The sequence below is a fragment of the Lepidochelys kempii genome, chromosome 5, assembly GCF_965140265.1.
Source record: "Lepidochelys kempii isolate rLepKem1 chromosome 5, rLepKem1.hap2, whole genome shotgun sequence".
In the NCBI taxonomy this organism is placed as follows: Eukaryota; Metazoa; Chordata; order Testudines; family Cheloniidae; genus Lepidochelys; species Lepidochelys kempii.
The window spans coordinates 847,907-875,877 of NC_133260.1; the positions used below are offsets into that span (position 1 = coordinate 847,907).

The following is a 27,971-nucleotide window of genomic DNA, read 5'->3' on the forward strand; positions in this document are numbered from 1 at the left end:
CACTGGTCAGCAAGGGGATAAAAAGCAGGGCCCAGCCCCACTGCCCATGCTGAGCATGCTCCAGTTGGAGGTGGGGTTTAAAAGGAAGCCAGACACCTCAGGTGGGAGCAGACCGGGCAGGGAGAAGGACTTGCTCTGAGAGCTCTGGAGGAGAATGTAGCTGGATCCAGACTGGGAGAATGAATGTCGGTGAGTGGCAGTCCTTGCGGGCCAAATCCAGGAGATTTTTTTTTCCCAACATGACATAATGTCATTTTCTTAAAATATCCTATTACAATCTCCTGGATTGCTTTCCGTAGTCACCGGGAGATCAGTGCCGATTCTGGGAGACTCCAGGCCAACCCTGGGGGGTTGGCAACTCTAAGTGGGAGGGCCTGGGGTTCCCCTACCCCTCCTTCTGTAACCACTAGGCAAGATAGCTGCCAGGGTCTCCACCCATGAGGTGCTGGACTGTGAACCTGTTCACAGGTGTAAACAGCAATAAGAAGAGGTTCATTAAATACAGTTGGCACAAGAGAAAGACCTACTTAGCGGGGCAGGAGAGCTAATAGCTGATGACATCAAGAAAGCTCAGCTGTGTAATGCCTGTTTTGCCTCAGTCTTCACTAAAAATCTTAATGGTGACCAGATACTGAACTCAGTTAATATTAACAAGAGGGAAGGAATGCAAGCTGACATAGGGAAGGGACAGGTTAAAGAATATTTAGATAAAATATTCAAGTCAGCAGGGCCTGATGAAATTCATCCTAGGGTACTTCCGGAACTAGCTGAAGCAAGCTTGGAACTGCTAGCAACTCTCTTTGAGAGCTCCTGGAAGACAAGTAAGGTTTCAGTGGCCAGCAGTAGGAAAAACCTAGTGCCTCTCTTTAAAAAGAGGAACAAAGAGGACCTGAGAAATTACAGACCAGTCAGCTGAACTTTGATCCTAAGAAAGATACAAATTATTAAATGATTATTTTGTCAGCACCAGAGGAAAGTAGGATTATAAGGAATAGCCAGCATGGATTTGTTAAGAACAAATCATGCCAAACCAACCTAATTTCCTTCTTTGACGGGTTTAGTGGTCTAGTGGATAGAGGGGAAGCAGTAGAAGTGATATATCTTTGTAAGCTTTTGACAAAGTCCCTCATGATATTCTCATAAGCAGATGAGAGAAATATGGTCTAGATGAAATTACTATAACGTGGGTGCACAACAGGTTGAAAGAGTGTACTCAGAGAGTACTTATCAATAATCCACCGTCCAACTGGGAGGGCATATCTAGTGGGGTCCCACGGGAATTAATCCTGGCTTTAGTACTAATCAATATTTTCATTAATGACGTGGCTAATGGAGAGGAGAGTATGCATATAAAGTTTGCAGATAACATCAAGTTGGGAGGTTTGCAAGCACGTTGGAGGACAAGATTAGAATTCAAAAAGACTGTGACAATTTGGAGAATTGGTCTGAATTCAAGATGGAATTCAATAAAGACAAGTGCAAAGTACTTCACTTAGGAGGGTAAAATCAAATGCACAACTACGAAATGAGGAATAACTGGCTAGGTGGTAGCGCTGCTGAAAAGGATCTGGGGGCTCTTGTCAATGAGAAGTGGAATGAGTCAACAATGGGATGCAGTTGAAAAAGGCTAATATCATTCCGGGGTGTATAAGACATGGGAAGTAATTGTCCTGCTCTGCTCGGCACTGGGGAGGCCCCCGCTGAAGTACTGCATCCATTTCTGGGCACTGCACTTTAGGAAAGATGTGGACAAATTGGTGTGTTCAGAAGAAAGCAATAAAAGGTTTAGAAAACCTGACCTATGAAGAAAGGTTAAAAGCTGGGCATGTTTAGGCTTGAGGAAAGGAGACTGAGGGGGACCTGATAAGTCTCCAAATACGTTAAGGGCTGTTATAAAGAGGATGGTGATCAAAGAGGTTATAAAGAGGTTGGAAAAACCCCTGTCAGAGATGATCTAGGGTTGCTTGGTCCTGCCTCCGCGCATAGAGCTGGACTTGGCAGCCTCTCAAGGTCCCTTCCTGCCCCACATTTCTCTGGTTCTGTGCTGGTCATGGGACCTTCAGCACGACAGCTGGATTTGGCCTGGCAAATGCTTTTCCCGGTTTTACTTTAGTCCTGCAGCCTCCACGGCTGCCAGAGCTTGTATTTTTTTCCACGTGTCACCCAGCCGCACATGTCCTGCCCCAGCCCAGGCCCAACTGTGCTTGTCTCTCTGGGAGGTTTCTGGGGATGCAGAGCAGAAGGCATTGGGGACAGAAGCTCCATCTGAACAGGGTTGCAGAAGGGGTCAGCTCAGCCCTGTCTGGGGCACTGGGACTGGCCAGAATCCACTGGGTTTCTCTGCTGGTGGGAATGTGCTGTCCCAGGTGACAGGGTTATATCCCCCTGGGAGGGAGAGGAAGACCAGACCTTCCCCTTCTCACCGCTTCACAGAGCCATGTTAGGTCTGGGCATATATGGTCAGGCCCATACTTCCCCTGACAGGCCCCCCAGGGGCACCCCACCACTGGTCGGCAATGGGCTCTCTTAGGTGACTCTACACTGCTAGCCCCTTGCACCTGAAATGCCCTCCCTCTGCCCAATCCAGGGAGCCAGATCCTTCCCCAGATCCCTTCTCAAGGCTCATTTCTGCCATAATGCCTACGAGAGCCTGCCTGAAGTCGTCAGCCTGGCTCAGAAGCGACACGATTTGTTGTAGTGATGCAGCAGTGTCACCAGAGTTAAGGTTGCATCACAACCTTTCTAAATCCTCTAAAATCAATGTGCTCACTCTGATTCCTTTGAGATTTGGTTTGCCTCAAGAGGCTGCAGGACAGGATCAGTGACCCAAACTTGGGGTCATTTGATCCAGGGGTTGTGGAGATATAAGCCCTGGAAAAAAAAGCAATTTTTCAAAATGGTTCTAGGTGTGTGTTGGTTTTTTTTGTTTTGTTTTTTTTTGAAGAGCTAGAGATCAAACTAAATCGTTGAGGTGTGGGTCAATTGGTTTCAGCTGGTCAGTTTTTACCAAGGTCGTGCTTGGCTTCCACACAGGTTTTGGGGGACCCAAGCTGGGAATGGTATTTAAGAACATGTTCCTTCTTGGCTTGCATAGATGTGGAGCCTGGAAGGCTTACAGGCTGCATGTGCCAAAAAAGGGGGCGGAATGAGATGGGTTCTATGAAGCTGCTTCATGCTTGCCTGGGTAGTTTGCGGGAGTGTAGCAAGGCCACTGCCCAGGAGAAAACCAGGCCACTGATCTTTCTAGTCTGAACCTTTGTACACCTGTGCAACAAAGATTTGATAACCGAGGTTGCTTGCTACCCGTTCTCCGTTACAATAGAACATGTTTTTATTTTATGGGGAGGTTTCCTGGGAACACCGCAGAATAGTCAGCAGGCGATCTAACCAAAATGTTTGTTGTATCAGGTGGAGAGGAGCCAGATGACTCTGCAGTGAGGGGGCAGGGAACACTGACCGCAAGAGGAGTTATGCCTGCAAAGAGGGTGGGAAATGAGGACGGGTGGCAAGCAAGATTTGGATTGGTGGTTTGGAAAATCTGTATTTTACTCAATGAGGCCTGTGGGGGGCATGGGGCAAGTGGCTACTTCCTGACCTTGGAGCATCGATTCATGCGGCATTTCTAAAAACACATAGCAGAGAGGTTTGGAACTGACCACACGGGTCCCCTGGCCACAGAGGGAAAAGAAGTGCGAGTAGCATAGCCAGCATGTGGATTCTGGCTGCTCCCTGGATCACAAGGTGGCAGAAGTGTGCGGGAGAGCCGGGAGTTGCTGACTAGAGGCGGATTTGGATGTTGTCATTTACACCGTGTACACAGCAGGTCGCGAGACTGCTATTAGCAGGTACCAGATCTGGCCCGGCTACAAAGAGATCTGGCCTGGCCACAGAGAGAGACACCAGATGTGTAAAAAGAAAAGGAGGACTTGTGGCACCCTAGAGACTAACCAATTTATTTGAGCATGAGCTTTCGTGAGCTACAGCTCACTTCATCGGATGCATCGCATACAATCGCATACAATCGCGCCGTCTGTGAAGTTGGAGACAGATCAGCCTGTGAAGTGTCTCGCAGTCATTCTAGTTTTCTAATTACAGGACTCGAACACATAACAACTTGGTCGTCTGGCTGTCCATTAGTTACAACAACGGGCTGTGCTTAATAGTTGAGTCTCCTTCGTGTTCTGCATCCACCATCGGTAGAGTTTGCTCTGTTTGTTATTTCTGGGGAACAAACTGTAGTTCTCGATGGTTTCAGGTGAACTCTCACCATCAGTCTTGCTCACATATCGTCTGGGGGGTACTGAATTCTCTTTCTTTACAACACCGAACGTTGTCCATCCTTTCTCTTTATCCAGTTTGATAGGAACTTGGTCACCAGGTTCTAGACCCAGCAGTTCTCTGATAGACGTCTTTTGTGTAAATGTGTTATAAGCTCATTTTGCCTTTTAATCCGATTTGGCTGCTCTCTGCATGTTTGGCCACTTTAGAGACAGGCTCTTTTCCAGTGTTGGAACAGTAGTTCCGAGTTGTATTCCCATCAGGAGTTGGGCTGGACTATATCCAATAGCTCCTGCTAGTATTCATCTGTAGCTCAGAAGAGCAAGAAATGGATCTTCCTGCTGTAGGTTTTTCTTGGCTTTCTGGAGAGGCTGAGAGGGTAATGTGGGCTGCTAGTAATATGATCAAAATGGAATTTCATTCAGAAAGACTTAAATTCTGTTGCAGTGAATTGTGGTCCATTGTCCGTCATTAGTTGTACTGAAATATCAAAATAAACTAAAGTGCACTTCAGTTGCTCAGTAACGCTGCAACATGTTATGTCTTTCAAGTACATTATTTCTATATACCTGGAAAAACAGTCCACTGTGACCAGGTAATGATGTCCTCTGAATTCGCACAAATCTGCAGTTAGTCTCTTCCAGAGTCTGACTGGTAGAGGTGTTATTCAAGGTTTGTTGTGTTGTGTTGGTCTGTTAATTCTACAATGGTAACAGGTGGATACTTTATTGTATGTATGCCCTTGACGATGCCTGACCACCGCACTGACTGGTTGGCCTGTTCACGGCATTTAATGAATCCTTGATGTGATTCATGGATGAGGATTAGGATTTCTTGTCTCATTTTGTTTGGGATTATGATGCAATTGCCTTTAATCATGAGTCCATTTGGCTAGCTTAATTATCCATGTACCACAAAGTAGTCCCTTGTCAGTTCCTTTGTGTCCTTTAGACACTTGGGCCAGCCGCCCCTAATGTAACTTAGAACTTCTTGAAGTTGCGTGTCTGTCAAGGTTTCTTTTTGTAACTGGAGTAGTCTCCTTCCTGATACTGGTCTGTATGTGTCCACAGCATCCATGTATGCCTTTATGTCCTCTTCGAGCTCATTAGTAGTTGAGTGCGATGCTGGGCTCTGTGCAGAGTGTCTGCTGCAACCAGATTTTCCCCAGGAACATACTTAGCAGTTGGGTTAAATCACATTAACCTTAGCAATAGATGTTGGCATCTCAGCAGTGCTTGGTCCAGGTCTTTTCCATAAACAATGTTTACAAGCAATTTGTGGTCTGGTATCAATGTAAATGAATCCTGTGTACACAGATAGCTGTAATAGTTCTCACATGCCCATACGCTTGCCAGGCTCCTTGCCAATCTGTGCATACTGTTTTTCTGCTTCTGTGAAGCCTGAGAGCAAAATGCAGCTGGTTTCCACACAGAGCCATGCTGTCGGAACAAGAAACCACCTAGGTCAGGGCTGCTTGCATCTGCACTGCCCAGGATGGGTTTGTTCACATCATAGTACTTGAGAACTGGAGCTGTGGAGGTCATTTCTTTTTCCTTTTTAAAGACAATTTCTTGATTTGGCCCCCAGAGCCAAGGTGTGTTGAACTTTAGCAGTTCATTCCCTGGTTTTTTCAGTGTAGAAAGGTCTTAGAATCATAGAATATCAGGGTTGGAAGGGACCTCAGGAGGTCATCTAGTCCAACATCCTGCTCAAAGCAGGACCGATCCCCAATTAAATCATCGCAGCCAGGGCTTTGTCAAGCCGGGCCTTAAAAACTTCTAAAGAAGGAGATTCCACCACCTCCCTAGGTAACACATTCCAGTGTTTCACCACCCGACTAGTGAAAAAGTTTTTCCTAATATCCAACCTAAATCTCCCCCACTGCAACTTGAGACCATTACTCCTTGTTCTGTCATCTGCTACCACTGAGAACAGTCTAGAGCCATCCCCTTTGGAACCCCCTTTCAGGTAGTTGAAAACAGCTATCAAATCCCCCCTCACTCTTCTCTTCCGCAGACTAAACATCCCCAGTTCCCTCAGCCTCTCCCCATAAGTCATGTGTTCCAGACCCCTAATCATTTTTGTTGCCCTCCGCTGGAGTCTTTCCAATTTTTCCACATCCTTCTTGTAATGTGGGGCCCAAAACTGGACACAGTACTCCAGATGAGGCCTCACTCATGTCGAATAGAGGGGAACGATCATGTCCCTCGATCTGCTGGCAATGCCCCTACATATACATCCCAAAATGCCATTGGCCGTCTTGGCAACAAGGGCACACTGACTCATATCCAGCTTCTCGTCCACTGTCACCCCTAGGTCCTTTTCAGCAGAACTGCTGCCGAGCCATTCGGTCCCTAGTCTGTAGCGGTGCATGGGATTCTTCCGTCCTAAGTGCAGGACTCTGCACTTGTCCTTGTTGAACCTCATCAGATTTCTTTTGGGCCAGTCCTCCAATTTGTCTAGTCCCTCTGTATCCTATCCCTGCCCTCCAGCGTATCTACCACTCCTCCCAGTTTAGTGTCATCTGCAAACTTGGTGAGGATGCAATCCACACCATCCTCCAGATCATTTATGAAGATATTGAATAAAACCGGCCCCTTGGGGCACTCCACTTGATACTGGCTGCCAACTAGACATGGAGCCATTGATCACTACCCATTGAGCCGGACAATCTAGCCAGCTTTCTATCCACCTTATAGTCCATTCATCCAGCCCATACTTCTTTAACTTGCTGGCAACAATACTGTGGGAGACGGTGTAAAAAGCTTTGCTAAAGTCAAGGAACAACATGTCCACTGCTTTCCCTTCATTCACAGAACCAGTTATCTCATCATAGAAGGCAATTAGATTAGTCAGGCATGACTTGCCCTTGGTGAATCCATGCTGATTGTTCCTGATCACTTTCCTCTCCTCTAAGTGCTTCAGAACTGATTCCTTGAGGACCTGCTCCATGATTTTTCCAGGGACTGAGGTGAGGCTGACTGGCCTGTAGTTCCCAGGATCCTCCTTCTTCCCTTTTTTAAAGATGGGCACTACATTAGCCTTTTTCCAGTCATCCGGGACTTCCCCTGATCGCCATGAGTTTTCAAAGATAATGGCCAATGGCTCTGCAATCATATCCGCCAACTCCTTTAGCACTCTCGGATGCAACGCATCCGGCCCCATGGACTTGTGCACATCCAGCTTTTCTAAATAGTCCCAAACCACTTCTCTCTCCACAGAGGGCTGGTCGCCTCCTCCCCATGCTGTGCTGCCCAGGGCAGTAGTCTGGGAGCTGACCTTGTTCGTGAAGACAGAGGCAAGAAAAGCATTGAGTACATTAGCTTTTTCCACATCCTCTGTCTTGTAGGTACCAGCCAAGGTAATATGGTTCAGCATTCTCTCTTAGAGGTGATTTGTACTAGGTCTCCTTTCAAAAGTCCAGCATCACCAAATAGTCCATCGAGTTTATCCACCTTTCTCACTAGGCCCATCACAGCTGCCGCGCTGCAGCTGAGAAGGTTGTTGGTCTTTGATCCTTTGACCACATGCATGGTGAATGCACAGCCTTTGTCTCTGGAAGTTATTTCTGTGGTGAACTGGCCCCTGCAGCTCAGAACACCTGTAGGGCTAGTCAGAGCTGGGCCAGGTGATGCCAGCTCTGGGAGGGGTTCAAGGTGATTGTAAGTCCCTTCTGAGAGCACTGTGACATCAGCTCCTGAGTCAATTTTAACGTCAATAGTCTTGCCATGAATGTTCAGTTTCACACTCCAGGCAGGTTCTGTATCATCACTCGTGACGCATCCCAGAAACAATGGCTCTTGATTGTCTGTAATATTAATCAATTCCCTGACAGCTTTGGTGGTGGAAACAGCTACAAAATGCCCTGTTTTGTGCATTTATTATACCTTGTGCTTTTGGACAGACATCATCTCTTGGGCTATTCAGTTTTCCTCATCTCGTGCAATTAGGCTAAAAGGCTTTGGTGCTTGACTGGCATTTGTTCCTCTTAGTTAAGGAGTTCTCTCCTTGCCTCAGGGGTTTTATTATATTGACTTTTAGCCGTCATTTTTGTTTACAGCTTCAAAGCCAGTTTCAGGTGTTTCAAGTTGCTCCTGCCTTTTGTTCTGCTGTTTGACTGGTTCAGACTGCTTTGCTACCTCTACAGCTTTGTCTCTGATATTTTCATGTTTTGCAGTCCCAAAATCACAGTTTTCGGCCAATGTACACAGAGCTCAGATAAAACTGTTAACATTTCCCTCTGGCCCTTGAATTCTTTTGTGAAAACACACTCTTTCATAGACCATATTTCTCTGGGGTATAAAGTATGCATCAAGCATAGCCAGAAACCCTTTCCTAGTCATCTTTGTGACTGTCTTCAATAAAGTCAAAGGATTTAAAGATGTGCCCTGCCTACTTCCCCATAGCAAAAATTAAAGAGGGTACTTGTATATCTTCAGTTTCCTTGTGGAATTTTGTTGCAGTGTGAAGTCTTGCAAAATACTTCTTCCAGTCTATCCATTCCTTATGTAGTTCTATCAAACTGGAAGTTCTCTGAGGCACTGGAGAGTGGCATGTGGATGAGACTGATCCTGCAACCTTGTTCCTTCTGCTTGCGACCTTTGTTGCTGCTTTCCTTGTGTTTCTCTTCTCCTCTGGCACTAGTTTACTGCTGGCACCAGGTCCTGTACCTGCAGGGCTGCTACGAGCGGGTCAGGCTCCTCTACTAGCTATGGATGGGCTTCAGAGCTTCCTTATCATAGAGATACACTCTTGAGATGTTCCCACGAGACCCTTTAATGTCCTGCCTGGAGTGGCTGAGGTACGTTGCACACAACACCTCCTCCTGGCTGGACAGCACAATGCAGCTGAGTTTTCCGTGACGGGCGGAGATTGGTGGCTGACGTTGGCACCATGCTGTGCCTACTCTGCAGTGTCTGACCTGTGACGTAAGAGGTTGTGATCTACTGGCCATTGCGATGACTCCCGAGGATGGACATGATCCCGGCGTGTTCCTGCTGTGCACCTCAGACACCGTAGGGGAGCAGATTTGGAGGGCAGTGCAGATTTGTGGCTAGGAGCTGTGATAGTTGTCTCGGATTTGGCTATAGCTAACTGCTATAGCAACACTATGAAAGCTATTGGCAAGTGTTGGAAGAATGTTAATGGGGCTGTCATAAAGATAAAGGGAAGGGTAAATGCCTTTAAAATCCCTCCTGGCCAGAGGAAAAACCCTTTCACCTGTAAAGAGTTAAGAAGCTAGGATAACCTCGCTGGTACCTGACCAAAATGACCAGTGAGGAGACAAGATACTTTCAAAAGCTGGGGGGAGGGAGAAACAAAGCCTCTCTCTCTCTCTCTCTCTCAGTCTGGGTGATGCTTTTGCCGGGGACAGAACAGGAATGGAGTCTTAGAACTTAGTAAGTAATCTAGCTAGAGATGTGTTAGATTCTGATTTCTTTAAATGGCTGAGAAAACAAGCTGTGCTGAATGGAATGTAGACTCCTGTATTTGTGTCTTAAGGTTTTGCCTAGAGGGAGTCTCTGTGTTTTGAATCTGATTACCCTGTAAGGTATTTGCCATCCTGATTTTACAGAGGTGATTCTTTTTAATTTTTCTTCTATTAAAATTCTTCTTTTAAGAACCTGATTGCTTTTTCATTGTTCTTCAGATCCAAGGGTTTGGGTATGTGATCATCTATGCAAATTGGTGAGGATTTTTATCAAACCTTCCCCAGGAAAGGGGGTGTAGGGTTTGGGGAGGATTTTGCGGGGAAAGAAGTTTCCAAACGGGCTCTTTCCCAGTTATATATCTGTTAGACGTTTGGTGGTGGCAGCAATAAAGTCCAAGGGCAAAAGCTAAAATAGTTTGTACCTTGGGGAAGTTTTAACCTAAGCTGCAAAAAGTAAGCTTAGGAGGTTTTCATGCAGCTCCACACATCTGTACCCTAGAGTTCAGAGTGGGGAAGGAACTATCAGAGAATATAGGTATCCTATTACAGCACAGCAAAATTTTACAAGCCAAGGTTTTTTTTGTTTGTTTTGTTTTCTAACTCTCAGGTGTAAAGTTAGTTAAAAACAGAAAGGCAAAGATGACAGAAACCAAGACACAACACAGATTGGAGTGAGCCAGACTGGAGGCAGTGAAAGAGGCAGAAAAAGCCCTAGAAGCTGCCCACAGGAGAGAAGTGGAGGCAAAGGACAAGGAAATGGAGGCAGCGAAAAAACCAAGAGGCTGCCCTCAGGAGAGCTATGGAGGCAAGGGCCAAAGAACTGGAGGAGAAGGAAAAAGAGAGGAAGCATGCACTGGAGATGGAGAAGGCAAAGGCTCCACAGAATATACCAACAAACCCTAGCAATCCTCCTCCAGGTACCCCTTCCCATCCCAGAAAGTTCCCCACCTACAAGGCAGGCGATGATACGAAGGCCTTCTCAGAAAACTTCGAAAGGGCCTGCCTTGTGTACAGCATCCCTACAGACCAATACATGGTAGAGCTGAGGCCACAGCTCAGTGGACCCTTAGGAGAGGTGGCAGCTGAAATGCCTAAGGAACAAATGAACCAGTATGAACTGTTTAAAACTAAGGCGAGAGTCAGAATGGGGCTAACACCCGAGCATTCATAGAATCATAGAATCATAGAATATCAGGGTTGGAAGGGACCCCAGAAGGTCATCTAGTCCAACCCCCTGCTCAAAGCAGGACCAATTCCCGTCGGCGGTTCAGAGCCCTAAGGTGGAAACCAGACGTGTCATTTACCCGACGCACCGACCATATTGTGAAACATTGGAATGCCTGGATATCAGGAGCAAGTGTTAAATCTGCAGAAGATTTGCCCTTCCCAATGCAAATGGAACACTTCTTAGAGGGTGTTCCTGAGGAAATAGAAAAATACATCCTAGATGGGAAGCCCAAAACTGTAATCGAGGCGGCGGAGATTGGAGTCAAATGGGTGGAGGTGGCAGAAAAGAAAAAAAACTGGTCGCAGTTGGAGCGGATACCAGAAGGGACAACCTCAGACCACACCCTACTACCGGGGGCAGCCCAAGGCCCCACCTACTGCCCAAGGAACTCTCCAGCCACCTTATCGTCCCGCCATACCATTCTCCAGCAGCCCACCTCGCCCCAGTGACCCATCCGCTGGACGATGTTTTAAATGTAACGAGCCGGGGCATGTAAAGGCCAACTGCCCCAAGAACCCCAACAGATTACAGTTCATTGCACCGGAATCACACCAGAGGTCCTCAGTCCCAGATGCCTCCCAGATACCTTCGGAGCGGAGGGAAACTGAGTGTGGGTGCGAAGAAGGTCACCGCGTGGAGGGACACCAGAGCACAAGTGTCAGCTATCCATGCTTCCTTAGTGGACCCAAATTTAATCGACCCAGAGATCCAAGTGACAATTCAACCCTTCAAGTCCAACTCTTTCAATTTGCCTACAGCCAAGTTGCCTGTCCAGTACAAGGGCTGGTCAGGAATGTGGACTTTTGCAGTCTATGATGATTATCCCATCCCCATGCTGTTGGGGGAAGACTTGGCCAGTCATGTGAAGCAGGCCAAGAGGGTGGGAACGGTCACCCGCAGCCAGGCTAAACAAGCCGTGAGGCCTAGCTCTGTTCCGGAAACTTCTATCAGGATCTGGTCAGAGGTGATGGATCCAGACCCCAGGCCAATGTCTGCAACAGCAGTAGTGGATCCAGTCCCAGAGACCCAGACGGAACCAGTCCCAGAACCAGAACCGGCGGAACAACCAACACCAGACCCAGTGTCAGCACCGAACCCAGTACTTGCAACCCCAACACCAGAGGGCCCCACCAAACCTGAACCGGCAGCAGCCCATAACCCTACACAAGATGCTCAGCCGGAGCCTGAACCGCAACATAGTGCCCCAGCGGAGAGCGGTTCACAGTCAATGGAAACAGCCCCATCCCCTACATCTCTTCCAGAGGGACCAAGCATAGATCCACAATCCAATGAGGAACTGATGTCTCCAGCATCAAGGGAACAGTTCCAGACCGAACAGGAAGCAGATGAAAGCCTCCAGAGAGCTTGGACAGCGGCACAGAGCAACCCACCGCCTCTCAGCACTTCTAATTGTTCCAAGTTTGTTGTAGAAAGAAGACTTTTATACAAGGAAACTCTTTCTGGTGGACACCTGGAAGACTGGCATCCTCAGAGACAGTTGGTAGTCCAACTAAGTACCGGGCCAAGCTCTTGAGCTTAGCCCACAATCATCCTAGTGGCCATGCTGGGGTGAACAGGACCAAAGACTGGTTGGGGAGGTCATTCCACTGGGAGGGAATGGGCAAGGATGTTTCTACCTATGTCTGGTCTTTTGAGGTATGCCAAAAAGTGGGGAAAACCTCAAGACCAGGTCAAAGCCCCTCTCCAGCCATTCCCCATCATTGAGGTTCCATTTTAGTGTGTAGCTGTGGATATTCTGGGTCCTTTTGCAAAAAAGACACCCACAAGAAAGCAGTACATACTGACTTTCATGGATTTTGCCACCCGATGGCTGAAAGCAGTAGCTCTAAGCAACACCAGGGCTAAAAGTGTGTGCCAGGCACTAGCAGACATTTTTGCCAGCGTAGGTTGGCCCTCCGTCATCCTCACAGATGCAGGGACTAATTTCCTGGCAGAAACTGTGGAAAACCTTTGGGAAGCTCATGGGGTAAATCACTTGGTTGCCACTCCTTACCACCATCAAACAAATGGCATGGTGGAGAAGTTTAATGGGACTTTGGGGGCCATGATACATAAATTCGTAAATGAGCACTCCAATGATTGGGACCTAGTGTTGCAGCAGTTGCTCTTTGCCTACAGAGCTGTACCACATCCCAGTTTAGGGTTTTCCCCATTTGAACTTGTATATGGCCGTGAGGTTAAGGGGCCATTGCAGTTGGTGAAGCAGCAATGGGAGAGATTTACACCTTCTCCAGGAATTAACATTCTGGCCTTTGTAACCAACTTACAAAACACCCTCCGAACCTCTCTAGCCCTTGCTAAAGAACCTACAGGATGCTCAAAAAGAGCAAAAAGCCTGGTATGATAAACATGCCAGAGAGCGTTCCTTCAAAGTAGGAGACCAGGTCATGGTCTTAAAGGCGCTCCAGGCCCATAAAATAGAAGCGTCGTGGGAAGGGCCAGGAGCGCCTGGGAGCTGTTAATTATCTCAGCATTCCCCACCTCCGACCGAAAGCCTAAGGTGCACCATATTAATTCTCTAAAGCCCTTTTATTCCAGAGAATTAAAGGTTTGTCAGTTTACAGCCCAGGGAGGAGAGGACACTGAGTGGCCTGAAGGTGTCTACTACGAAGGGAAATGTGCTGGTGGTGTGGAAGAGGTGAACCTCTCCATGACCCTTGGGCGTATGCAGCGACAGCAGATCCAGGAGCTGTGCACTAGCTACGTGCCGACGTTCTCAGCCACCCCAGGACTGGCTGAACGGGCATACCACTCCCTTGACACAGGTAATGCTCACCCAATTAGAGCCCAACCTTACCGGGTGTCTCCTCAAACTCCTAAAACTGCTATAGAACGGGAGATCCAGGATATGCTACAGATGGGGGTAATCCACCCCTCTGAAAGTGCATGGGCATCTCCTGTGATTCTAGTTCCCAAACCAGATGGGGAGATACGTTTTTTGCGTGGACTACCGTAAGCTAAATGCTGTAACTCGCCCAGACAACTATCCAATGCCACGCACAGAGGAGCTATTAGAGAAACTGGGACGGGCCCAGTTCATCTCTACCTTGGACTTAAGCAAGGGGTACTGGCAGGTACCGCTAGATGAATCCACCAAGGAAAGGTCAGCCTTCACCACCCATGTCGGGCTGTATGAATTTAATGTCCTCCCTTTCGGGCTGCGGAATGCCCCCACCACCTTCCAAAGACTTGTAGATGGTCTCCTCGCGGGATTAGGAGAATATGCAGTCGCCTACCTTGACGATGTGGCCATATTTTCGGATTCCTGGGCAGAACACCTGGAACATCTACAAAAAGTTGTTGTACCGCAATACAGCCAAATCGCCGCCTCACTGACAGACCTAACCAAAAAGAAACAGCCAAATGCCATTTGGTGGACCGAAGAGCGTCAGAAGGCCTTTAACCAGCTTAAAGTGACACTCATGTCTGACCCTGTACTAAGGGCCCCAGACTTTGACAAACTGTTCCTAGTAACCACAGATGCGTCCGAGCGTGGTGTGGGAGCAGTTTAAATGCAGGAAGGACTGGATCAAGAATTCCACCCTGTAGTGTTTCTCAGCAAGAAGCTGTCTGAGAGGGAAAGCCACTGGTCAATCAGTGAAAAAGAATGTTATGCCATTGTCTACGCTCTGGAAAAGCTACGCCCATATCTTTGGGGATGGCGTTTCCACGTGCAAACTGACCATGCTGCGCTACGGTGGCTTCATACAGCCATGGGAAATAACAAAAAACTTATTCGCTGGAGTTTAGCTCTCCAAGATTTTGATTTCGGCATCCAACACATCTCAGGAGCTTCTAACAAAGTGGCTGATGCACTCTCCCGTGAAAGTTTCCCAGAATCAACTGGTTAAAATCGTCCTTGAGATGTGGAAAATATTGTTAGTCTTTATGTACTTGGTAGTATATTTAGAGGCACATGTGTCTTATTAACTCTGTTTTTTCCTAGAGCTCCAGGAAGAAATCACAGCCATCGTTTCACCCTATCTGTGATTTGGGGGGGCATGTCATAAATACAAAGGGAAGGGTAACCACCTTTGAAATCCCTCCTGGCCAGAGGAAAACCCCTTTCACCTGTAAAGGATTAAGAAGCTAGGATAACCTTGCTGACATCTGACCACAATGACCAATGAGGAGACAAGATACTTTCAAAAGCTGGCGGGAGGGAGAAACAAAGCCTCTCTCTCGGTCTGTGTGATGCTTTTGCTGGGGACAGAACAGGAATGGAGTCTTAGAACTTAATAAGTAATCTAGCTAGAGATGCGTTAGATTCTGTTTTCTTTAAATGGCTGAGAAAATAAGCTGTGTTTGTGTCTTTTTGTAAATTAAGGTTTTCCCTAGAGGGATTCTCTATGTTTTGAATCTAATTACCCTGTAAGGTATTTACCATCCTGATTTTACAGAGGTGATTCTTTTACTTTTTCTTCTATTAAAATTCTTCTTTTAAGAATCTTTTTTTCATGGTTCTTTAAGATCCAAGGGTTTCGGTCCGTGATTACCAATACAAATTAGTGAGGATTTTTATCAAACCTTCCCCAGGAAAGGGGGTGTAGGGTTTGGGAGGATTTTGGGGAGAAAGACATTTGCAAGCGGGCTCTTTCCCGGTTATATATCTGTTAGACGTTTGGTGGTGGCAGCAATAAAGTACAAGGGCAAAAGGTAAAATAGTTTGTACCTTGGGGAAGTTTTAACCTAAGCTGGAAAAAGTAAGCTTAGGAGGTTTTCATGCAGGTCTCCACATCTGTACCCTAGAGTTCAGTGTGGGGAAGGAACCTTGACAGGGGATATGGAAGATTCCTGGATGACCAGAGAATGTGAACTGTTCTGGCATCAAAACATTACATGTCTGACTCCTCGCTGTTTCTGAGAGAAGGGTAAAGCTATTGAGCGGGGGTCAGAGGATCTTTCAAAGATAAAACTATTCTGGAATGAAAACAACGAGGAGTCCGGTGGCACCTTAAAGACTAACAGATTTATTTGGGCATAAGCTTTCATGGGTAAAAAACCCACTTCTTCAGCATGTGACGAAGTGGGACTGTTCTTAATGTTTCCTCTAAATAGTGTGGAGGTGCCTCAGTTTCCCCTATGCAGTTCTTAAGTATCTAGGGGGTGGGATAAGGGTGTATGATCATTGTAGAGCCCTAGAGGGCAGGTGTGTGCAGGGATCTGGACACAGAGAATGGCCGACACCCTGTTTCCTGGCAACTGGTGGCCTGGGCCCTTCCCCCCTGCAAGGTGAGAGCTGAAGGGTTGGAGAACAAAGGAATCCGGTGCCCTCCTGGCCCAGGAAAGGGGAAAGCCCAGAGGAGGAGGGGCCGGAGGGAGTTTCAGTTTGGGGCTGGCTGGGGACATGGAGTGAAGTGCAGACGTGGTTGTCTGGCTCACTGCCCCTCAAAATGGACCCAGCTGAGGGATCCTGTTCTCTGCACCTACAAGCTCTGTGTTAGACCATGTTCCTGTTGTCTAATAAACCTCTGTTTTACTGGCTGGCTGAGAGTCCCGTCTGACTGCGGAGTTGGGGGGCAGGAACCTCTGGCTCCCCCAGGACCCCGCCTGAGCGGACTGGCTGTGGGAAGCGCACGGAGGGGCAGAGGATGCTGAATGCTCTGAGGTCAGACCCAGGAAGGTGGAAGCTGTTATTGTGTCCTACAGACAGGCTGCTCACAGAAAGGAGACTGCCCCAGAGTCCTGACTGGCTTCATGGGGAGCAGTTCCAGAGCATCGCCCAGGGACTCAGTGACAACTGGTGTCAGCAATGGGATGTACTGCACCCCATGGATGGCGCTTCCTGCAGTAAGTAACTGGGGAGCAGTAAAACAAAGGGGGATTGACGAGGACCAGGCATGCTGCAGGCTCAGAGGAGCAGTTTCAGGGGGCACTTAACCCCTGGAGTGTGTGACCAGTGAGAAGGACTGTGCAGTAATGGGGTCCCCCTGGGGATTGCAGCGAGCAGTCCAAGGGGTGGAGGAGTCTGCAGCTCAACCCTGGCAAAGAGGTGGAGACCTCGAGAAGGGCTGGCACACGAGGGGTTCTCCCTGGAAACTGTGGGGAGCTGAGAGCACACAGGCCTGTGAGTCCACAACAACTTGAACAGCGGAGTGATGGCCTGTCACCGTCTCCTGAAGAAGGACATTGTAACCCTGTGCAGAAAGAGAGGGTTGAGCATTGGAAAGTTCACCAAAGCAGAGTTAATCGTGCAGCTGGAGGAGGATGACCGCTCTAAGGAACAGATTCCTGAGCCAAATGGGGCTATAGCAGGATCTGGGAGCAGCTGGAGTGGGAGCCAGGCATCGCCAAGACTCCTGTCCCCGACCAGACGAGGGTCTTCATGATCGGGTTCCCCATCTGGGGATCGGAGACGGACGGGATTGGAGCTGAGTCCGAGAGAGCAAGAGGACTGTGGGAGACAGCGAGAGCCCGAGAAAGAGCTGCAGAAGCAGCAGCAGCATGAAATGGCGGTGGGGAGCGGAGAGGCCTAGGGGACCTCCCCGGGGTGAGTGGGGATAGACCCCGGGGGGCCAGTTCCACAGGGAACCTCGAGACTAAATTGCTGCCTCTGGTTAAGGATGGGGAGGATGTGGATGCCCACGTCACTGCCTTTGAGCAGGCTGGCGATTTGAACCAGGGGGATCCTGCAGAAAAGCCCTGGTGTCTAGCTCCCTTGCTGGGTCCCAAGGCCATAGACTCTGTCAGCCAGATGGGCGGGGAGGTGGACAGTCCCACTCCTGACCCCGACCTATGTCTGTGTGGAGTTTCCTGGGGCCAGTGGGAGCGGAAGGTGATGGTCAATGGGGAGACATTCCTGGGGTGGCGAGATCCTGGGACAGAGAGAACTGGTGTCAGGCCCCGGGTGGTGCAGCCTCAGATGTTGAGGGGCTGTGTGAGCTGGGTGAGGGTCCCAGGGACGAAGCCCCTCACCCTGCCTATGGCCCAGATCCCTGTGCAGACCCAGGAGGGGTGGGGCTGGCTGATCGTTGGGGTGCTCCGGGATATCAGCTGTGAGACCCTGTTATGGGGTGACTGTCTCTCTTTGGGACAGGATCCAGGCCCTGCTCCTGTAACTGCCAAGGGTTTGAATTTGAATCCAGGGAACCAATTGGTGGAGAGGGAAATGGTCCGTGAAAATGCAGATGACCTGGCTGGCACCGGGGAGGAGCGGCTAGGCTCAGGCTACCTGCCTGCCTGTAACCAGACCCCTGGGGCTGCGTGGGACAGAGATGCTCCCTGCCCCCTTGCACACTGGAGAGGGGGCTCACGCTGGCTCTGATGCAGTGAGGAAAGCAGGGAGCTCGCTGCCTACCCCCACTGGGACAGCAAGGGCAGCGCTGAGCACAGTGGGAGCTGAGACCCCAGCTGAGGAGGGGAGACACAGGCAGGGCAGGGGATTTGTGGGGAGTGGCAAGGTGCTTGGTAAGGAAAGTCTGGATGAGCCTAGGCAGCCTTGTGAGCTGATGGCTGTGTCTAGTCAGCAGGGTGGGAAGGCAAGGAGAGTGGGAGATGAGTGTCCCTGGACCTTACCTGTTAGCTGGGTGGAGAATTGGGACAGTGAAGGAAACGTGCCTGTGTCTGTCAGGGGTATTGACTTGCCTATGGAGGGAGCTACCCTGATCTCCAAGCAGTTGTCTGTGACCACCAGCCTTGTGTGCTGGGACAAGGGGAATGAGATCCCAAGCTGTGTGTCTGGGAAAGGAGAAAGTGTGTCCGGCTCTTCTTTGTCTGTGGAGCAGACAGAAGGGGCCTTTCAGCCTGTGATGGTTGAGGGTCGTGCAGTTGTCTCAGAGTTTGTTCTGGATTCAGCTAAAGCCCAGGAAGGGAAGGGTCCTAAGTTTGGGTCTGCTCGGGAGAATGGCCCTGTAACTAGGTCGCATCCAGTTAGTGTCTATGTAAAATCCCAGAGACCGGACAATTCTGGTGCTTGTATTTTGCCTGTTGCTAGTGTGTTGTTGGAAAGGGTGTCGCAACTCTGTCTAATCAGGGTGAGATCCTAGCCAGGGCACAAGGAGAGCATGAAGGTGATGTGATTGTGTTACCTACTGAGGGTGTGGAAACCTGTACCAAGAAGGAAAGGATTCCTGAACTTGTGTGTGGCAAAGGGAAGGAGAATGCTTCTGACCTTTTATCTAGGCAGTCTGTCAGTTTGCCTGAAAAGGGGATTGTGTAGGAATCCGCCGGATGGGCCAGAGGTGATTCTGGATGTAAGGGAGACCCAGAAAGAGTCTGTTGTTGCTCAGGAAAGTGTTCCTCTGGAGCAAGCCCTAGGTGAAGAGGGTGAGAGCAGAATTTCTGTGAGGGGTGAATTGTTGCATAGAAAAGCCCCAGGGAAAGGAATCCTCATGGAGTCTTTGCAAGCAGTTTACTGCAACTGAAGAGTGTGAAAGTGATTTAATCGAGAAAGATTCAGTTCCTAAGAGCCAGAAATTTTCTGTTGTGAATGGATCCACTGACTGTCCTGTTGAAAGACCCAGTGTGGAGAGCTTTGAGAAGGTCTCAGATGAAGTGAAAGCTGCTAAGAAAGTTAAACAGTCCTATAACCAAGTGGCTGTGTTTGGCCAGCTTGTTGGGGAGAAGACTGAATCCCAGTTTGACCCCTTGGGGTTTTGGGGGTGGCCAAAGGGCACGGGCCGCATAAATCTTCCCACATGCAGCCTGTGAGTGCTATCGACCACCCCCGACCTAAGGGAGGGCGTGAAACCAGAAGGGCCTGGTGTAACTCCTACCAAGGAATGGGAGAGATGCTAGGGCATCCATAGGAACTTTGGTGACTTTGAACTTCCCTGGGTCACTGGCTAAAGTGACCCCGCTCAGTTCGATCTTGAAGGGCGGAGAGATGTGACGAAGTGGGACTGTTCTTAATGTTTCTTCTGAATAGTGTGGGGGTGCCTCAGTTTCCCCTAGGCAGTTCTTAAGTACCTATATGGTGGGATAAGGGTGTATGATCATTGCAGAGCCCTAGAGGGCAGGTGTTGCAGGGGTCTGGACACAGAGAATGGCTGACACCCTTTTTCCTGGCAACTGATGGCCTGGGCCCTTCCCCCCTTCAAGGTGAGAGCTAAAGGGGGGGTGGGGAGGGATAGCTCAGTGGTTTGAGCATTGGCCTGCTAAACCCAGGGTTGTGAGTTCAATCCTTGAGGGGGCCATTTAGGGATCTGGGGCAAAAATTGGGGATTGGTCCTGCTTCAAGCAGGGGGTTGGACTAGATGACCTCCTGAGGTCCCTTCCAACCCTAACCTTCTATGAATCTATAAAGGGTTGGAGAACAAAGGGATCCGGTGACCTCCTGGCCCGGGAAAGGGACAAAGCCCAGAGGAGGAGGGGCTGGAGGGAGTTTCAGTTGGGGGCTGGCTGGAGACATGGAGTGAAGTGCAGACGTGGCTGTCTGGCTCACGGCCCCCCAATATGGACCCAGCTGAGCGGTCCGGTTCTCTGCACCTACAAGCTCTGTGTTAGACCATGTCCCTGTTGTCTAATAAACCTTCCCTTTTATTGGCGGCTGAGAGTCCCGTCTGGCTGTGGAGTTGGGGGGCAGGCCCTTCTGGCTTTCCCAGGAGCCCCGCCTGAGCGGACTCACTGTGGGAAGCGCACGGAGGGGCAGAGAATGCTGAATGCTCTGAGGTCAGACCCAGAAAGGGGGAAGCCGGGTGAGCTGTGTGTCCTGCAGACAGGCTGCTCACAGAAAGGAGACTGCCCCAGAGTCCTGCCTGGCTTCATGGGGAGCAGTTCCAGAGCATTGCCCAGGGACTCCGTGACACAGCATCTGTGGGGTTTTTACCCATGAAAGCTTATGCCCAAATAAATCTGTTAGTCTTTAAGGTGCTACCGGACTCCTCATTGTTTTTGTGGATACAGACTAACACAGCTACCCTTCTGATATTCTGGAATAGAAACCTTGTCTGTGATTTCTCTTGCCAACCCTGCCACAATCTTCACCCACCAACCATTGTGAAACACGACCAGGAATGCCATTCCACTGTAACATAGCTGTCCTTTGCTCCAGGCACTGGATGTGAATTGGAGTGTGGCCATGCGTAAAATGGCAACAAGGGAGTGAAAACTTCCCTGCTTGTGGGGAGGGGAGAGGAGAGTGTGGGTACAATAGTGGGGGGGAATACAGTGACTGGGTCGAAGCATGGCTGGATAGGTCGGCCGAAGCAGGTCTGGTGGAGCCCAGCTGGTTGGGGGATGGCTGGCCCAGTATGCAAACTGTGAAACATTGATACGCACAACTGCCTAAATGACTGCTAATCCCTAACATATCTCTTCCTCTTAAAACATCTCTCTTCCTGTTAAAAACTAGGAAATTCCATGGCAAACAAAAAACATTAACCCACTATTACAGTTGCTTGGTGGTAGGTCGTCCTCTTGCTGAACACTGAGCAGAGCAAAACTCAAATTTCTGGACCCCAGGAGGTGCAGAGTTAAGGTTGCTCAGACCCTCTTTCTGCAGTGCCCCCATATGCCCCTTTAACACACATGCTCTCCAACCCACTCCTCTCACAGGCCCTTGGCACTCTAAAATTCAAGAGGTGCCAGATCCTGGCATTGTGACACAAAGACCCCTTGGCAAAGGCTCCCCTGTTCTTTGCAACCAGCTCTCACCTCAGACCTGACAAACTCACCACACCAAACCCGTCTTACAGGATATTTGCACATAAAGAAGAACACATGAGCTATCAACAGAAAGCTCAGAGCTTGTCAAGATTCATAATCACTGCCAGCCTCCAGGTAATAATTAAGGAATAATTTATTTATATTAAAAGTCACCTTTCTGGGCTTGGAGTAGAAACCAGTCGCTGCTAGGTGCTTGGTGGGGGCCATTGTCCAGGACAGCCCTCCAGGTTAGATCTGAAAGAGCCAAGCCATTTCAGGGTGTTTCCTTTCATCCCTGTAGCCTCTTCTAGGCAAGACAGGTGTGATTAATGGCACCTATGAGTGTGGATGGGCTCCCTTTGACTACAGGCAGGAGAAGGGCATCCCGGGGGGGCAGAGAGTGCTGGCTCTGTGCCAGGCACTGGCCTGAATCCGGGGACGAAGGGGACGCAGGACGGGGATTGGAATGGGGTGGGATCTAGGTGGCGCTTACCTCAAACAGCTCCTGGAAGCAGCAGCATGTCCCCCCTCTGACCCCTACATGGAGGTGTGGCCTGGCTGCTCCGCACACTGCCCCAGTTCCAAGCGCCGCCCCCACAGCTTCCATTGGCCAGGAACTGCAGCCTATGGGAGCCGTAGGGGTGGTGGCTGTGGATACTGCAGCGTGCAGAGCCACCCGGCCGCACTTCCGCATAGGAGCTGGAGAAGAGACATGCTGCTGCTTCTGGGAGCTGCTTGAGGTAAGCGCCACGCCGATCCTGCACCCCAACCCCCTCCTGGACCTCCAGCCCCAGCCCTAGCCCTGATCCCCTTCCTGCCCTCTGAACCCCTCAATCCCAGCTTGGAGCACCCTCCTGCACCCCAAACCCCTCATCCACAGCCCCACCCCAGAGCCTGCATCCCCAGATGGAGGCCACACCCCAACCCCCTGCCTCAGCCCTGATCCCCCTCCTGCCCTCTGAGCCCCTCGATCCCAGCCCGCAGCCCCCTCCTGCAACCCAAATCCCTCATCCCCGGCCCCACCCCAGAGTCAGAACTCCCAGCCAGAGCCCTCACCCCTCCATACCCCAATCCTCTGCCCCAATCCAGAGACCCCTCCCGCACTCCAAACCCCTCAGCCTCAGCCCAGAGCCCCCTCCTGAAACCCAGAGCCCTCACCCCCCCACACCCCAACTCCCTGCCCCAGCCCAGTTCCCCCCTCCTTCACCCTGAACCCCTCATTTCTTGCCCCACCCTGGAACCTGCACCCCCAGGCCAGAGCCCATAACTCTTCCCACACCACAACCCCCTGCCTCAGCCCAGAGCCCACTCCCGTACTCCAAACTCCTCGGCTCTACCCCCCAGCCCAGAGCCCCCTCCTGCAGCCCAAAGCCCTCATCCCTGGACCCACCCCGGAGCCTGCACCCCCAGCCGGATCCCTCACCCCCTTCTGCACCCCGGCCCCCTGAGCCAACCCGGTGAAAATGAGCGAGCGAGTGAGGTTGGGGAGAGTGAGTGACACAGTGAGGGGGGATGGCGTGAATGGGGTGGGGCCTCGGAGAAGGGGCGGGGCAGGGGTGTTCCGTTTTGTGCAAGTAGAAAGTTGGCCACCCTTCCACCCCTGCTCCCCCCCGAAGCACCACCCATGCCCCAGCCCCACTGGCCCCCCCGCCTGCCACTCGTGTCTCTTCGCCCCTCCCCCCGCCAGCCGCTCACTGCTCGTGGGTGCCTCTTCACCCCTCCTTGCTGGAACCGTGGCAGAAAGCAGCTGCCCAAGAGTCCTGGCCATGCTCCGATGCCTCCACTGTGCAAAGAATAGAAGTTCGACGTGGGGATGGAACGCCAGGATCATCTCCCTTCCGGAGTCACGGATCCGTGCCACGGTCCCCAGCCTGTCGGTACCTCCTCGCTTCTCTACAACATCAGTGGGCGAGAGCGCTTGGTGGCTGATTCCCTTACCCCCTGGTGGCTTGTTGCCTGGGCTGGCTGCTCGATGGGCCTGTTGCCCATGGTTCCCTCTTTGTCACTAGAGATACGTCTACGCTGCAAGATAACACCCACGACAGCGAGCGGCAGAGCCCAGGTCAACTGACTCAGGCCCCTGGGGCTCGCACTGCGGGGCTCAGTGTAGCTATTCCCACGCGGGCTGGAGCCTGGGCTCTGAGACCCTCCCCCTCACCGGGTTTCACGGCCCCGGCACCAGCCCCAGCGGGAGTGTCTACACTGCTACTTTGAGTGGGCCCAGAGTCTGAGACTCACTGCGGCAGGATTTTTTTCTTTAGTGTAGATGTCCTCTAGGTGTTTTACTGGGGTCCCTTATTAACCTCTTGTGCAAATGCACTCCTGGCTGCACACACATCTCTGTAACAGAGCCCCCTGCAGCTGAGCTGTGCACCATTCATGGACAGGGCCCGCCCACCCACATTTAATAATGGCTGTACTTTCCCTTGGTCTCACCGTTGCCCCCTGGCACCATTAGCTGCGTCCGCTCTTTGCTCTCTTCTATTAGCCACTGCGTGTGGCTGCTTCCCTTGGACTGTCCCAGGACAGGTTGATCTCTCACCTCAGGTCTTTGACCCTTGGGAAGCCTTTCCAGCTGCTTCTAGCTCTGTTTAGCCACCATACTTATCTGCCCCAGATTGCCATCTTGTCCGGGAACTTATGGTCTAGCATATGTGTCCTCCCACCTCTTGGGGGCCAGGCAGGACTCTTATCCCCATGGTCCTGTGTGACGAAGTGGGACTGTTCTTAATGTTTCCTCTGAATAGTGTGGGGGTGCCTCAGTTTCCCCTAGGTAGTTCTTAAGTCTTTAGGGGGTGGGATAAGGGTGTGTGATCGTTGCAGAGCCCTAGAGGGCAGGTGTGTGCAGGGGTCTGGACACAGAAGATGGCCGACACCCTGTTTCCTGGCCACTGATGGCCTGGGTCCTTCCCCTCTGCAAGGTGAGAGCTGAAGGGTTGGAGAACAAAGGAATCAGGTGCCCTCCTGGCCCGGGAAAGGGACAAAGCCCAGAGCAGGAGGGGCTGGAGGGAGTTTCAGTTTGGGGCTGGCTGGGACATGGAGTGAAGTGCAGATGGGGTTGTCTGGCTCACTGGCCCCCAAAATGGACCCAGCTGCACCTGTCCTGTTCTCTGCACCTACAAGCTCTGTTTTAGACCATGTTCCTGTCGTTTAATAAACCTTCTGTTTTACTGGCTGGCTGAGAGTCACATCTGACTGCGAAGTTCGGGGGCAGGACCCTCTGACTTCCCCAGGACCCCGCCTGGGCGGACTCGCTGTGGGAAGTGCACGGAGGGGCAGAGGAGGCTGAATGCTCCGAGGTCAGACCCAGGAAGGTGGAAGCCGAGTGAGCTGTGTGTCCTGAAGACAGTCTGCTCCCAGAGTGGAGACTTCCCCAGAGTCCTGACTGGCTTCATGGGGAGCAGTTCCAGAGCATCAGGACACCCTGTCATCTTTTAGCCCCTCCCTGGGGTTTCCTGAGGGCCCTAACACTCCTCCCCCCACCCCGTGTCACCCCACAGCCCCTCGCTGGGGTTTCCATGCCCCTGGCTCTCGTGCGCACCCCTGGCCATGTCCCTGACGGGAGCCTGGCACTGGCTTGGACAGCTCTTTTCCCTCATGGTGCAGGAATGAGCTGTGATCTCCCAGGGTTGTTTCTGACTCACAGGACAGGAAACATTGAGGGGTTTAAGCTGAAATGAATAATGTGCTCATTTCCGTGCTGAGACTACAAAGCACCTGCTGAAGGAAATGTATGGAGTGCCAGCCCCTCACACTCACTGCGGAGCTGGCTGCCCGGGTGTTTTTATTTTCCCAGTATGGCCCACAAGCGCCAAGTCCTGTTTTCCTAAACACCCTGGGTCCCTCCTGTCGCGTCCCGCCAAGTGCAAACAACTCTGGGCGCAGCAGCACGGCCCGTGCAGCCAGCATCCGGAGGAACGAGGGGGCCAGCACGTTCCGACCTGCCCGCTCCAGGCGGGAGATTCCCAGGCCTGGGGGTGCGGCAGGGGATGCAGTCAGCACTGTGGGAAGGGCTCAGACTGGCTTCAGCCCTGGCTCAGTGCTGGAGGTGCTGGGAGCCGTGACCCAGCCGGGAGCAAAGGAGCTGCAGCCACCTCTCAGGGCCAGGGCTTGGCTGACCGCGCAGCCCTGTCTCGGCGCTGGAGGCTTCTGGGGTATCGTGGAGGTGATGCAGGGTGTTGGGGGCTTGTAGGGCTTCAGTGCATGGGGCAGAGTGGGGGCTACAGACACTGTAATTGTGCTTACACTCTCGCCAGCCCCGACCGACAGCAGCCAGCCCGTGCACCAAGTGAGAGTAACGGGGTGCACGGCAGAGAAAGGCCGTGAGACAACCCCCTGGGGATGGGAGGAGGCTGCAGCGACACCCCCCCCCCCCCCGGGACAGGGCAGGGTTCGTAGCGAAAGGACCTCCTGGAGGGGGGTGGGACTCACAGCAGCACAGCCAAATACAAGGCCGTACGTCTAGGGCCGAGGCGTGCGGGCCCTGCCTGCAGAATGGGGGCCTGAGCTGGGAAGCAGCGACTCTGAAAGGGATCTAGGGCCTGCGGTGCGCAAGCAACCCAGCGGGAGCCCCCCCATGACGCTGTGGCACAAGGTCTAATGCCGTCTGTGAGGGGTGAAATGGGGGAGGCACAGGAGGGGATTTTACCTCTGGGCAGTGTCAGCAGGCCCTCGGGGCCGAGGATGATCTCTTCCGCAGGTTTTATTTTGTATGGGGCCTTCGGTGACAGGAGTCTAATCCCTGAGCCACAAACTTGGTGGCAGATGTTGCAGGAGATGTTGGAAGGCAGGGTTGGGCCAAGCCTGCTGCATGCCACTCATCTATCCTTTCTTTTCTGGTGTTTTTCTGACCAGGGCAAGGCAATTTTCCTCACAAGTGACCGTTCCTTCTCTGGCAACTCTTCGCCAGTGAGCCCCGTCCTGGGCTGCTGTCTCCCAGGGCATGGTGTCGATGCCACATCTCTGTACACAGCCCTGGTGAAACCAATGCTGGATCCTGCATCTGGTTCTGGTGTGCACACTTTGCAAAGGGTCTTGAAAAACTGGAGTGTTGTCATAGGGTCGCCACCTCAGAGCGGCCCTTCCGGCATGGGCTGGCCCTGCAGATGTCCCACCCCCCGATTCTCCTTCCCAGGGCTCCTCAAGAATACTTCTCTGGCACAGACTGGACTATGCAACAGGCTCATTTATGGAGATGGACACCTCCGCCGCCTTCCTTCCTCCTGCTCCTCATCAGCCCAGTCATCCCCTTCAGACTGGCGAGCTCGGGGCCCACCCTGGAACCCACTGCTAGAGTTCAAACAGAGCAATATTGTGAGCAGCACCCGCTGCCTGGGGCATGATAAGCATCTCATGTCCCTGCTGGGTCTGTCCGCCCTGTCTCAGCTCCCTGCCCTGTGTACAGGACCGTGGCCACAGAGCGCTCCCCTGGGCCTTCCCTGGGAGTCTCCTTCTCCCACTACCCAGCCTTCTGGCTTCTGGCCAGTCTCCTGTTCCCAGCCCCGATCTCCTAGCCCCATGTCTGCTCTCCCTGCCCCCTTCCCAGCTGACCCTCAGGCCTGAGTCACCCATGCTCCCCCTCTGTAGGCTCCAGGCACCTTTTCTAATGGGGATCACCTGACAGGTGAACTGGCCTCCTCCCTCTCCAAAGGCCTATGGAGTGGCCTGTGCCGTCCTGTGACAAGAGGGCGCAGCAAAGATTCAAGGGTTGGCAAAGATCTCTGCCAGTGAGCGACGTGAGGCACTCCATCTGTGCCGCATACTACACAGAGGACTGAGAGGTGACTTGATGATAATGCCCGCATACCTTCCCATGGAGAAAATCCCCGAACCGAAGGGCTCTGGCATCTAGCAGGGAAAGGCAGGACAAGAACCGATGGCTGGAAGCAGAAGCAAAGTCGGGTTAGAAAAAAGGCACAAATTTGTATCTCTGATTAACCCTGAGAACAAACTCCCCAGGGCAGTGGCGGATTCGCCATCTCTTGGTGTCTTCAGATCCAGACTGGAGGCCTTTCTGGATGATGTTTTAGCCCAATGAGTCACTGGGCTCAATGCAGGGGTACCTGGGTGAGATTCTCTGGCCTGTGATGTACAGGAGATCAAACTAGATCTAATGGACCCTTCTGGCCTTAAGGTCTCTGAATCTATGACCCTGTGGGGATGGGGTGAGGGTCACACTGACACGAGCCCGGGGACCCAGCTTTGACATGTGGACATCTTGGTGCTTTCATGTCCTGGCTCAGGAGGCTCCAGATGTGACAGTAAGCAGAGGGGTGGGGACCATAGGAGCTGTCGAGTGGTCAGACCTGATGTCCACCTAGTACGATATCCTGTCGTCTCGACTGACCAGAATCAGCTCTGACAGAGGAACATGTAAGAAGTGCACAGCAAGCAGGTGTGAGATTATCTGCCCCAACATCCGTTTTTTCC

The 27,971-nt window shown here is 51.4% G+C and overlaps 1 protein-coding gene across 3 annotated transcripts in view; it reads left to right on the forward strand.

Annotated features, from left to right (window-relative positions):
- The window catches only part of LOC140911056 (uncharacterized), a 28,929-nt gene extending 13,588 nt beyond the window's left edge, over nt 1–15,341 (forward strand). For 2 of the 3 annotated variants that reach the window (XM_073343276.1, XM_073343277.1), the window contains one exon: nt 10,317–15,341. In XM_073343276.1, coding sequence (XP_073199377.1) covers nt 11,509–12,471 — 963 coding nt within the window. In that variant the 5' untranslated portion in view covers nt 10,317–11,508 and the 3' untranslated portion in view covers nt 12,472–15,341. Of the gene's footprint in view, nt 1–3,275; nt 4,197–10,316 lie in introns of those variants that run through there. The other variant, XM_073343278.1, reaches the window with a different exon arrangement.
- The last annotated feature ends 12,630 nt before the right edge of the window (nt 15,342–27,971 follow it).